The following is a 13,102-nucleotide window of genomic DNA, read 5'->3' as shown; positions in this document are numbered from 1 at the left end:
TTCCTGTAGGGCTTTTTAAATTTTTTCAGTCTCCATCTCATACCAACTACATCAGAATCTTCACTTCTGGAGCTTGAGCGTATGTATATTGAAAAGCTCTTTAGGTTGATTCTGATACCTTCCCTTAATTATATTCTGCTACTAATGTATTTTAGGTGATTACATTCTTAGTCCCTTTTCCCCATAGTGTATACATTTTAGAAAATCATAGTTATTAGCTTCATGTTTTATTGGATATTTTCAAAGATACCAGGCTTTTATGTTTGCTTGGCACAAAGGTCACATGAACTGTGTTTTGTGTTAAAGATGGTAGTGCTGTGAAATTTCTCAAATGAAAGTTTGGGTTTTAATCTAGGAAAAAAACATTTTTGAAAGCTTTTATATTATAAAAGAAGCATTAAAAAGTATTTCTGGAAGTGTGATGAATTGTTCTTGAAAGTAGATTGACTTAATTTGCTTATTTGTTTGTTTTGGTGAAAGGTGAAAAATGAAATTCCTCTGGTGGCAGAAGGCTTTCTCCCAGAGGATGGAAGTGGCTGCATTGTTGGTATTCAGGAGCTGCTGGATCACGAGTCTGTGTGTGTGGCCACAGCTTCTGGAGATGTCCTACTTTGCAATCTCAACACACACCAGGTAAGTGGAAGAGATCAGTGAGGAGGAAATCTTAGACATCCTCAAACGCCTTTTTTTGTTTCATGTCACTAGTTTTTCGTAGAAGTTTAAATTGTCAGGAGCCATAATATTTAAGCATTTTGCAAATTAAAGTCTTTGCATTATATAATTCTCTACAGAAAATTGTTGGCATGGCTTTAGCTATATTTCAGGATTCTTCTAAAACTCAGTTTTGTCTACTGCATTTATTAATTAGAACAATCAGAACATTCCAAATAAGAACTGAACAAAAACCCAAATCTGGCCATTCTTGTATGGTATATCTGATCCTGAGTTGTAACTTTTATTTCTCAATTTATGAAGTCTTTGAAATGTTTATATGGCTTACGTTTTCTTTTATGAATGCTGAATAAGCCTCTCCTTGATGGCTAACTTTAAGAGTCCCTGAACTACAGGCGCTAAGGTGATATGCTATCATTATGTGCACATCTTATGACTGCCAGAGAAGATAGATTTCAACCATTTGCCTCCTTCTCTACTTAGCATAAGGCTTAGTTTCTGGATTTCTATCCTCACCTTCTTGACAGCTTTTTAAACTTTGTTGATTACTCCCTTAGTTGTGATCTCTTTAACATGGATGTATCACAAGTCATATTACTAATCATAGGATAATAATAGCAGCTGACATTTATTAAATGTTTACAATGTGCCAGGCACTTTTTCAAGTGTTTTTCATGCAGAATTGTATTTAATCTTCACTACAGCCTTATGAGGTAGATTGTTGTTTTTCTGTTCTTCAAAAGAGGAAATTGAGGCACAGAGGGCTTAAATGACTAGGCTAAGGTCAAACAGTTATCAGGTGAGATTTAAACCCTGGCAGTCTAAATCTGGCACCTTTGCTTTTAACGGTCCCATTTAGTACAACAGTAAATCTTATTCTCAGTTCATGGTGACAAATATCAAAGCCATCAAGTATAACTTACTTAGTATTTCTCACATTGAAAAGGTATGCTTTTACTTTCAAAACATTTTGTAGAACGTTTTCCTAATTACTGAGCTCCTCCAATCCATCGGTCTCCACCAGACGGTGCTGATCCTCCACACTTGTGGCATCACAGTGTCTGCAAGACACAATCCATATTCCTTATTGTGCCGTATAAGACCTCTCACTGTTCACCAAATTCCTTTTTAGCCTCACCTCCCACCCCCACCATTCCTGTGTATATGTATACCTTAGGCTCTATAGTTGCAGCTGATTTTTAAGTGCTCTTTTTAACTGCACATTTCCCCCACAGTCTCTTCCTCCTGGCCCTATTCCTACCCTTCAAAGCACCTCCTCCGAGAAGCTTTCCTGGACTGTCCTGGGCCACTTGTCAGTCTCTGTCCTGAGCCCCCACTTAATTCCCAGAGACCTCGGTTACATCCCTAACCCTGCTGTAGAGGCATCTTTTATCTCCTTAACGGGAGGAATGGAGTGGCCGTAGTCACTTCCAGTCCCTATGGTCTGTATCATGCCTGGTCTTTTAATACCTGTTACTGAATAAATGTTCACTGAATAATTTCACCTTTGTGTGTTTTGTTAATTGTTTTGGTTAAGGTCATAGTAAATATTTACGGAGATGCTTATATTTTCATATCTCCCTTAACATTTTAAAATGTCTCTCTCAGCTGGAATGTGTCGGGAGTGTAGCCAGTGGTATCTCTGTCATGAGTTGGAGTCCTGACCAAGAGCTGGTGCTTCTTGCCACAGGTAAGCCTCTCACTACTGGTCCCTAATTCTTGACTTTTATAAAACATGACTCCTAATATCTCACAGGCTTAAGTTTTAGGGTGCTTAAGTTTCAAAAAAAAAACCATTTCTTGGAACAAGGATACCAACATGGTAATCTATAGGGAATGTGGTGTTTTTGAGTTAAGTTTTACTTCTTAATATATTGTTTTAAAAAGTTGCTGCTAAGGTCCATAGCTATGGTTTAAAATGTCAACAATATTTAACCTACTCTAAGAGGAAGAGTTGCTACATAAAATAAACTGATTCTAAGAACTGCTCTCCCAGTCCTATTTTTTTCCCTTAAGTCTTTTCATTCCAGATGAGTTTCTGCAAACTAGCACCGTGATGAGGTATACATTCGAAGAGATATCTTGCTGACTAAATCGTTGAAGTTAGTGGAAGAGGGCTATGTGGACTTTAATGTTAGCTTGACATACATAAATAGCTGAGAATAAGTACTAGGTGACTTACCCAGTCGAAACTTTTTTTAAAAAATGAGAGTCAGAACATTTTGAATAAATTCTGTCTTCTCTGTTTTGACTATAAACTCCTCCACTCCAGCTCAGTAGCTTCCAATGCTGTAGGTACTTACAGAATGGCAGATATGCTAAATGAGAACAAAATCATTCTTGTTTGTGCTCCTCCAAGGTCAACAGACCCTAATTATGATGACAAAAGAGTTTGAACCAATCATGGAACAGCAAATCCACCAGGATGATTTTGGTGAAAGTAAGTATAGCTTTGTTTGAACCATTTTGTGACTTGTCTTGCACACTGATAGCCACATCATAATAAGCCCAAAGAACTATGAAGCTTAAACCCCAACTTAATTCACTGACAGATAGACCAATTCCTTTAGTTCATTCCAGATTTTAAAAGGCATACCTCTGGTGCCTCTCCAAGTCTGAGAGCTGGCTTTGTCAGTAATTTGGGGAATAGGAATCTGTGCTTAAAATCACCTGGGTAGTTGTTGCCCAAACCCCAGGACAGGCTTAGTCAGGGGGTTTAATGAAAAGGACTGTACTAGCTAGAATAAGGAAAGCATTTCTGAGGTACAATTTTGGGGAGAAGACAAGAGAGACAGCATAGAGAGCTGATTTTTGTTCCTACTTATTAGACCTGAATTTTCATGGGACCCATCATATTGTTTTCGTGCTAAGATCTAGCTGAGGTGATATGGGCATTAGGCTGTGGAAGTATTGAAGAGGAGAAGAGTGGAGATGCTTATTGAGTGTAAGAAGCTCTGGCCAACTTCAGGGCACCAGGTAGCTGGTCTGATTGAGGAGAAGGATGGGGGAGATGGTATTTTAACTTTCGCTGGGGTCTAACTTCATGACTTCTCATTCTACTAAGAAATCATTTAGAAAAGTGCTACTCATTTATTCATTCAAAAATAATTTGTTCAGAAATAATGTTTGAGTAGGTAGTGTGAACCCAGCAGTGTGTTTGGTGCTGTGGTTAATTCATCTTTTCCCTTAAGGAGTCAGTAATAACAGGATGTGCAGGTATTAGGGTAGCATAAGGAGAGAAAGGGAGTAATGGGGACAGTAAATAGGGACAGTAAATGGGGACAGAAGGCTTCCCAGAGGAGGCCGACTTGAGCTGAGTTTTGGCTGACTTGGTGTTGGGTAGATGAGGGTTGAGGGTGGGGGAGTGGTCCAAGCAAGTGAATTAGTTCATTCCAAGGCAGGGATGTTTCATGGAGGCCTTTGACACAGCATGGCTTATTCAGGCAACTGTGAGTACTTCAGCATTGCCTAGTGACAGGACATGGATGTGGAATGAAATAAAGGGGAGAGATTTTGATTAAGTTTGATAGGGAGTTTGGACATGAAGTTACAGGAGATCAGTCATTAAAGGTTCTGATGATGCAAGATTGATTGGTGGAGAGGGAAGAGACGATACAGGGTGATCTGGTAGGAGGTTGCTACAGGAATCCACATGAGAGATAAAGAAGGTGGGTGTGGGACTAGAAAAGGGAAAAATGCAGGAAAATTTTGATTCTCAATGAGGATAGGAGTACATTTTTTGGAATCATGAGAAACTTTTTTGGAATATGTGTGCATGATGGTTCCCCTCCTGCCCTAGCTAGTTTGAGAAATACCAGTTTAGAAAGTGAAATAAATAGGCTTTGGGTATGTAAGGTGAAGAAGAAAGTTTAGTAGGACTCTAGCCAGAAGCTCAGGTGGTGGAAATAAGGATGTCAGTATCTGAGAGGGAAGGTGGGGAAGTGCTGGTCTGTAAGGGGTGGGTGATGAGTTCCTTCCTGGATTTGTTTAAGGGCCATATGGGATCACCAAGTAAAGCAGGTAAGTAGAAGGGGCTGAAGCTCAGGAGAGGCCAGAGCCGTGGACTGGGAGTCATTGGCATGTGGGGACTCTTTACAATCTTGGGATTAGATGTGCTTGCTCAGGGAGCAGGCATGGTGCTGCATCTAGGGCCCAGGGTGGGACTCTGGGGCATCCAGCTTAGAGGATAGTCATAGAGGTAGTAACCAACACATCTCTGCATGGGAAAGTGCTCTGGGCCTGGCTCATCCCACCGACCTTTTCATAAGAAATCTAATAGAGTAAAGCAAAGGAGGGGGAGTCCAAGTCAGGTTCTTGGGTCTTAGAAATGTATTTGTCAGTACAAAAAGTCACTCTGTGGAGCGGTGAATAGATATTTTTCTTCTAACCCAGGTGTCGACAAACTTGTTCTGTAAAGAACTGGATAGTAATTGTTTTCCGCTTTCAGGCCATATGGTCTGTGTTGCAGCTGCTCAACTCTGCTGATGTAGTGTGAAAGCACTTAAGATAGTACATAAAGAAATGGGTATGGCTGTGTTCCAATACAAGTTTATTTGTAAAAGCAAATGCAGGCTGTAGTTTGCTGATTCCTGCTGTAACTCCACCACTTATCATCTGATCCCACTGGAAAAGTTGTCTTGCTTCGCTCCTTGACCCTTTATCTCTCTGTGGAAACTTTCGGATAGAAGCGCAGGGGTGTGCACCAGGATAGGTACTACTATTTGTATACAGCAGCAAGGTATGCTTTGGGATACTGCAATACTTGGGTGTGCCCAAGCAGAGCAGACAGGAAACGGTCATGCTGACCCATAATTTATAGAAATTATAAACAGCTCTGCTTCGTCAGAATCAGCATCAGTTGTAGGAGGGAAATATTGGGTCCTGGATCTGGCCGATGCTTTCAGGGGCATCTCTGTAAGTACCTCTTATAGGTGGATGCCAGGTCCTACCTTCAGGAACAGGAGGCTACGTTATTTCAGCAACTGACTTTATATTTTATGTAAGATCAGCATTATAATTTAGAAAGAAGCCCAGCCTGGAAGGCAGAAGCCCTGTGTTCTAATTTTGGCCTCTGTCACTAGGGTGTGTCAGACTCTGTGAGGGCTTGAATTCCATAATCGTGGTCTCCAACACTAGCAGGGAGGTTGGATACATTTAGTGGATTGAACTTACGATTGGAATTTTATTCCCAGCTCTTGTCTTCTTGAGTTTTATGTTTTGTTATCTGTGGACATATTGCATAGATTCTTCATGTTTCATTCTCCTTGTAAAGTGGGGATGGATTGCTGACTGTCATCAAGGGAATTTATATACAATGGCAGTAAAGCTCTTTCCAAGATAAGGGCATTTCAAAGTCTTCAGAATCCCTTCAGTATATAATATGGAACGTAGGTTTTAAAAATATTGACTGCTGGTCAATCTATTGAGAGGTCTCAGAGGACCCAAGTTCATGAAGAATAGCCATGAAACTGCTTTTATTTTATTTAGCTTATTGGTTGTCTTGCATATTCTCACTCACTTGTTCTCTAGGCAAGTTCATCACTGTTGGCTGGGGCAGGAAGGAGACGCAGTTCCATGGATCAGAAGGCAGGCAAGCCGCCTTTCAGATGCAAATGGTAAGGTTGGTCTGATGGATAAAGAACCTTCTTTCGAACAAATAGAAGTTCTGCTACCCACCAGGAGCTCTTAGGTGTCCAGGTGTTACCAAAAGTGGGGTCCGGCTGCTCGCCGCTCTAAAGCCAATAAAGAGGCAAGGTTGGTGAAAAGGAAAGTTTGCTTTATTCCGCTGGATGCCAGCAACTGGGGGGTGGGAGGGTTGGGGGGGTGATTTTTGTCCAAAGGCCGACTCCCCTCCCTGACAACCAGTGGGCAAGAGCTTTAAAGGCCGAGGGGGCGCTACATGCAGAAACAGTACAGGCAGCTCTGACAGTCATCTTGAAATTGGTCATGCGGTGGTCTGACCAGCGTCATCTTGATTATTAAGTACAGTTAGTCTTTACTTCCAGGGTCGGTTTGTTCCCATTTCTTGGAGGCCAGTTCTCGGATTTGTGGCAGCTTATGTCATGGCCACAGTCTGGTCATCATGTAGTTAATTTCTTCCACCTGGTGGCGGTTTCAGTATCTATAAGACAGCTCACAGGATATGGCTCAGAATATTATCTGTAGCCCTTGAGGAGGAACTAAAAAGGTCCTTGACTGTGCTTAATGCCTAAACTATTATTATTTAGTCATGTTGGACTGTTTTCCTTTGTTTCTGCATTTTCTCACTTCTCTGATTAAACTTACTGTTTGGCTAAAGTTTTTCTGCAGACAAAAGGCAGGCTGAGGACATGGGGTTGGGGGGACCATCGGGTCCTGCTCTGTTTCACAGGTAGAGGGCGGTAATGGACAGATCTCTTCTGCTCTAGTAAAACAAGCTGTTTGGAGACCTTAGGGAATAAGTCATCCTAGAAAGATCCTTTTTCTTTTTTATTGCCAAGTTGTTTTGTTATTTTTTTTTCACATAGAGAATAAGTATCACCAATATTCATTTAAAAAAAATAACTCACCACAGACAGAAATGAAGCACTCTGTATCCCTTCCTGATACCCTCCCCCTTCCTCCTCAGAAGGAGCTGCTGCCCTGCGTTCACTGTTGATAATTCACGTGCATGTTTTTATACTTTTCCTACATATGTATATATTAGTCTTTTTTTTCCTGATTTCTCTTCCTGGATGAAACCCTATGTTTTCCTTCTTTCTGGATACATTTTGAAGGATAGAGCTACAGGATTTATTGATAATAGATCAGATGTAGGGTAAGAGAGAGAGGAATTGAGGATAATCCCCAGATGTGGGCCTGAGCAAATGGAAGCACTTTGTCTGTATTATATGTGGAGATTTCCCTGTGCTGACCTTCTAGGATAGATGAAATCATACACTGCCTGCCGTTACATTTTCCATCCTTAATTAATTTCTGGCTACATTCCGTGTAACTCATATTGTCTCCTAACCCTTCACTAGAGGAAGTTTGTGTATACCACAGGGCAGTTTCATTGAGAATAAATCTTGTTAGGCTGCTGTGTATTCCCTGCTGTGCAGTTTGTGGCACTAGCACCATTCTGACATGGCCTGTCACTGGAATGTGATGACGGATGCTCAGGTGGTCATTTGTCCCCAACCCCACAGAATTGGCTTCTGTCTTCAAGGCATTCGGGACTGAGATGCAAGTGGCACTGGAAACCTTTCTTCTTTCGGTGCTGCAGAATGCGGAGCTTGTCCATGTTTTCATCACTGCTGCTGGCTTTATCTCTTCTGGCTCTTCCCTCCCACATTCCTCATCTTCTTAACTCTTCTTTGCAGCATTGTGAAGTTTACTCAGTGACTAAAACTCTACCCTCTTAAATTTAGACAAACATTAATTTTCTTATATAGTTACCTGATAGATTCCTCAGCTTGTTATTTTTAGTATCTAGATATGTAGCTCTTTTTCCCTGTTGCTATGCTTGGAGGCCACTTTTTAATGTCCAGAGAAAGATTTTGTTTTGTTTGGTTTTAAGTTCTTTTCTCTTGATTTTTGGGTCTAAGGGCCCTTCTGGAAGGGTTCCTGAGGATTCTGTGAAACTCGATTTCTAGATAGCTTAAACCTTATATAAAAGATTTAACTTTAATAGCCTGAGGCTTGTTTGGTTCTGGGCCATTTAAGGCCACCAGTAACATTTGTGTTTTTTCCTCTCTTTAGCACGAGTCTGCTTTGCCCTGGGATGACCATAGACCACAAGTTACCTGGCGTGGTGATGGACAGTTTTTTGCTGTGAGTGTTGTTTGCCCAGAGACAGGTATGGAAATAAATTTTTCTTACTTTTGCTTTGAGGGTTTTCTTTCATTACACCCATGAGGTAACAATGTGCTGCTTCAGGTGTTAAATGAATATAGAGCTAAGAATCAGAAGAGTTCTTTGAGGCTATTTGGCCCAGCCTCCTGCCAGTTTGATATGAATTTTTTTTAAAGCATTTAAAAAATTTTTTTAATTTATTATTTATAAATTTATTTTATTTATTTATTTTTGGCTGTGTTTGGTCTTTTGTTGCTGCGCGGGCTTTCTCTAGTTGCAGCGACCGGGGGCTACTCTTCATTGCAGTGCACATGCTTCTCATTGCAGTGGCTTCTCTTGTTGTGGAGCACAGGCTCTAGGTGCGCGGGCTTCAGTAGTTGTGGCGCATGGGCTCAGTAGTTGTGGCTCACGGGCTCTAGAGCGCAGGCTCAGTAGTTGTGGCTCATGGGCTTAGTTGCTCCGCAGCATGTGGGATCTTCCCAGACCAGGGCTCGAACCCTGCATTGGCAGACGGATTCTTTTTTTTTTTTTTTTTGCGGTACATGGGCCTCTCACCGTTGTGGCCTGTCCCGTTGTGGAGCAGAGGCTCCGGATGTGCAGGCTCAGCAGCCATGGCTCACGGGCCCAGCCGCTCCGTGGCATGTGGGATCCTCCGGACTGGGGCACGAACCCGTGTCCCCTGCATCGGCAGGTGGACTCTCAACCACTGCGCCACCAGGGAAGCCCCGCAGACGGATTCTTAACTACTATGCCACCAGGGAAGCCCTGGATACGAATTTTTAACAAGATTCATCTAATTGGCTTTGTGAAACCATGACAGTTTTTATTAATAAGGAAGGTGATTGGAAGTTCAGACTTGACAACATTTATCACAATGCTTTAAATTTTGCCATTGTTGTTTTTCTCCCTCTGTCTACTACACAGGGGCTCGAAAGGTCAGAGTGTGGAGCCGGGAGTTTGCTTTACAGTCAACCAGTGAGCCTGTGGCAGGACTGGGACCTGCTCTGGCTTGGAAGTGAGTGGGAGAAGAAACCTTGTAACTTCTTGCCAGAGATTTCTTGGTACTAGGGTGGGAGTGGTGGTACCTACTGAATGTAGGTGTTTATAAAACACAAAGAGATAATTACTTTTTCTCATTTGACTGTAAGCCTGTATCTTTCTTTTTTAGTTCCCTGAAGTCTGAATGTGGTTTGAATAGTAGATTCTGAGCTTCGCAGACCTCATCATTCCAAGGCCCACACATTTTGTAGGTTATAGGCGGGGCCTACATGAAGCCACTGTGTAAAACAGAAAGTGGTGCTTCGAAGGGAAGTTGCAGTCTGTGAATTTCTGTGGGGCAGCAGAGCTTTGGTGAAAACTAGGAAAAGGGCTTCCTTTCTCTGCACAAACTCCCACACTAAGGGGACCTGTTTGCTGAGGAACACGCAGGCTGGATTTGGGCCCAATTCACCTGTTGGCCTAGTACCCTTGTGCAGGTCACAACCTGCTTATGATATATGGCTGTCCTGATTATAGATAGAAGAAATATTTTCTGCCTCAGCAGCATCTGTTATAGGCAAAACCTAGGTGTCTAGGTTTTAGACATGTTTCCCACCAGTATTTGAGTGGCAGTTGGACGACAGAGAAAAGAGAGAAATGTATTTGAATTAAAACTAGAGACAAATACAAACAAGGTGGGGCGATCAAGGTGTTTTCAGTAGATTTAGAAGTCTTTAAAAATACCTACCTGAGCATGTAATATTGCTGAAGTCATATAATTGAAAGAGAAATAGTTTATGGTTTTATAGGACATTATACTGGGAATGGTTTAAATAATTTATTGGTTCTTTTAAAAAGTCACCCAAGTGCAGTCTCAATCTGTGAGTCTTTGTGGGCAAATAGAGCCCTTGTGCAAATCAGGAAAAGGCACTCTGTCCTCTGGGCAGATACAGTCCCACACTAGGGTGACTGCTTGCCAGGAAACATGGGATTTAAAACTTCCTTGGATGGAGGCTTTTTGTTTTTGCTGAAAAAAGTGTTTCTCTGAATTTCATCTTGTTCTTAGCTGGCTGGATGAGCTTTTGGATGCTCTAACACTCTGGGTTTGCTTTAAGGCCCTCAGGCAGTTTGATTGCATCTACGCAAGATAAACCCAATCAGCAGGATGTTGTGTTTTTTGAGAAAAATGGACTTCTCCATGGACATTTTACACTTCCTTTCTTTAAAGATGAGGTTAAGGTAGGTGCCTGACTTGTTTTACCATCACATTTAGAGGACTTTGCACAGCTATAGAGAAGAAGATTTGTATTTGATATGGGTATGTAAATAGAAGCCCCAGAGGAGACAGTAATAAAAATAGTGGCTTCCTGTGACTGAATTTTATTTTTATAAACCAAATTGTTTTTCCTAAGGAGATTTTGTAGAGAAGCAATAGCATTCCTTCCGCACCCTAGATAAAACACAGAAAGGAAATATAAATGCCAGTTTTTATTGTTTATTTTGACAAAAGCATAATTCTTCCAGTGATAAAGACATGTGCCGTTTTTAACATGTAAACCTTAAGGAGGTTGTGTACCATTTGGATCTTTGCTGGAGCGAAAACAAATCATGGTAATTTTTAATTATGTAAAAATTTAGATATATTAAAAGTTGAGAGAAGAGTTTAATGAACTCCCATGTACCTATTACTTACTTTCAACAGATATGTACCAGCATTTTGCAAAATTATTTTCATCTATTCTTCACTCTTTGCTCCGCCCCCTACACACACACTTTGTAAAAATTTCCTAGGGTTTTAATTTTAAACATCATATTTTCAATATTCATTTCTCTAACAATTGAGAACATTTTTCTTAATATAACCACAATTCCATTATGATACCTTACAAAATTAGTAATAACTCCTTGATATTATCTAATATCTAGTCCATATTCAAATATTCTTGATTGTCTAAAAATGTCACCTTCATTTGGTTAAGTATTTAAACATAATGCATTTTTTTGAAGTCCTTTACATATGACGACAGAGATTTGTTTAAAAACTCCATAGGTTAGTAATTTACAGCTAGGGATCAACTCAAGTGTGGGATTATTTGACTTGTGAGAGCAGGGAATTCAGCTATCATAAAGATTTTGAGGTAAATACATAAAGGCCAGTGACAGGTCTTTTTTCCCTACTAGGTTAATGACCTTCTCTGGAATGCAGATTCCACTGTGCTTGCAGTTTGGCTGGAAGACCTTCAGAGGGAAGAAAATTCCACTCTAAAAACCTATGGTAAGACAGCTCTAGTACCTCAGCCTTCTGCCTCATAAAATGTAATTGAAAGTAGTAGGCCATGGAGTTTCCTTTATCCTTTTCTCTTAGTCTTGTAATGGAATCAGAGATAACTGAGGGGGGTAGGTAGAGATGAGGGAGTGGTTAGCTTTTGATGGGATGGATTTCAGTTATGTATCAGGCAGGGTCTCTAGAGAAATAGAATCAGGGTAAGCTGGCTGGTTGGAAATTCAGTGAAGAGTTGATGTTGCAGTCTTGAGTCCAAAATCTGTGGGACCGACCCACAGTCTGGAAACTTGGACAAGATTCTCTGTTACCGTCTTGAGGCAAAATTCCATTTTCCATGGGAGGCCTTAGTTTTTGCTCTTAGGCTCTATGAACTCTTTGGTTGAGATTTATCCACATTATGGAGGATGGTCTGCTGTACTTAAAGTCAGCTGATTATAAAGGTTAATCACATCTGCAGAATACCTTCCCAGCAACATCTAGACTAGTGTTTGATCAAACAACTAGACACCATAGCCTAGCCAAGTTGACATGTAAATTATCACAAGTCATCAGTGCTTTCTCTTCATGGATGGTACCACTGTAGCAAATAAAAATGCTAGCCAAAGGAATACTGTGGAAGTGAAAGAGAAATGAGATTAGATATAAGTAAGAATCTTCTATAGCTTTTAAATTGTAAATCAAATTGTAAATATGTATTTTTCAGCATATATGTAATATGTGAAAGCGTTAGAAAATAAAGATGCGAAGAAGAGTTCTTCCGTAATTCTGTCAGTAATAATCACTATTTAAAGTTTCTTGTCTTTCAGATTTTATGTATACATCTCAGTAAAGCTATGATCTCATTTTTGTTAAATATGTAGGTATGATACCTGCAGTTTTGTAACTTGCTTTTACAGTGTGTCACAAACTTTCCATTTCAGATATCTATCTGTGTCATTTTAAATTGCTGTATATTCATTTATGCTACAGTTTATTAAATCTTAGTTGTTAGACATTTAAAGTTTTGTCATTTTTCACTGTCATCAATAGCAGTGCACTGAACATTTTTTTCATAAATCTTTTCATTTGCTTGATTATTTTCTGAGTGGCTTTCAAACTTTTTAATCAATAGAACTTTAACTGAAATGTTATTGAGAAGCTCATTCATTCATTTATTCATTCAACACAATAGTTCTCAACCCTGGCTGCAGCTTTAGGAAAAAAAAATGCTACCAATGTCTTATTTCAGAGCTGCTCTCAGTGTGTTATAATGGGGACTATACATCAGTATTAAATTAAAAAAAAAAAGCTTCCAGGTGATTTTTTTTTGTAAACACTGACATTTATTTACTTATTTATTTTTAATTTTATTTATTT

The 13,102-nt window shown here is 40.2% G+C and overlaps 1 protein-coding gene across 5 annotated transcripts in view; it reads left to right on the top strand.

The window, feature by feature from the left end:
• The window catches only part of ELP1 (elongator acetyltransferase complex subunit 1), a 63,328-nt gene that overhangs the window by 4,763 nt on the left and 45,463 nt on the right, over window positions 1–13,102 (top strand). For all 5 annotated transcript variants that reach the window (XR_014326323.1, XR_014326324.1, XM_082842768.1 and 2 more), the window contains exons 3-10: window positions 481–633; window positions 2,281–2,362; window positions 3,032–3,112; window positions 6,202–6,287; window positions 8,392–8,488; window positions 9,409–9,499; window positions 10,578–10,701; window positions 11,644–11,737. Coding sequence is in view for 3 of the 5 variants with exons in the window: in XM_082842768.1 (XP_082698894.1) it covers window positions 481–633; window positions 2,281–2,362; window positions 3,032–3,112; window positions 6,202–6,287; window positions 8,392–8,488; window positions 9,409–9,499; window positions 10,578–10,701; window positions 11,644–11,737 (808 nt within the window). In the remaining 2 variants the exon portion in view is untranslated. The remainder of the gene's footprint in view (window positions 1–480; window positions 634–2,280; window positions 2,363–3,031; window positions 3,113–6,201; window positions 6,288–8,391; window positions 8,489–9,408; window positions 9,500–10,577; window positions 10,702–11,643; window positions 11,738–13,102) is intronic.

The sequence above is a fragment of the Leucopleurus acutus genome (assembly GCF_964270905.1).
Source record: "Leucopleurus acutus genome assembly, chromosome: 7".
In the NCBI taxonomy this organism is placed as follows: domain Eukaryota; kingdom Metazoa; phylum Chordata; class Mammalia; order Artiodactyla; family Delphinidae; genus Leucopleurus; species Leucopleurus acutus.
This window is presented reverse-complemented; position numbering and strand designations above follow the sequence as displayed.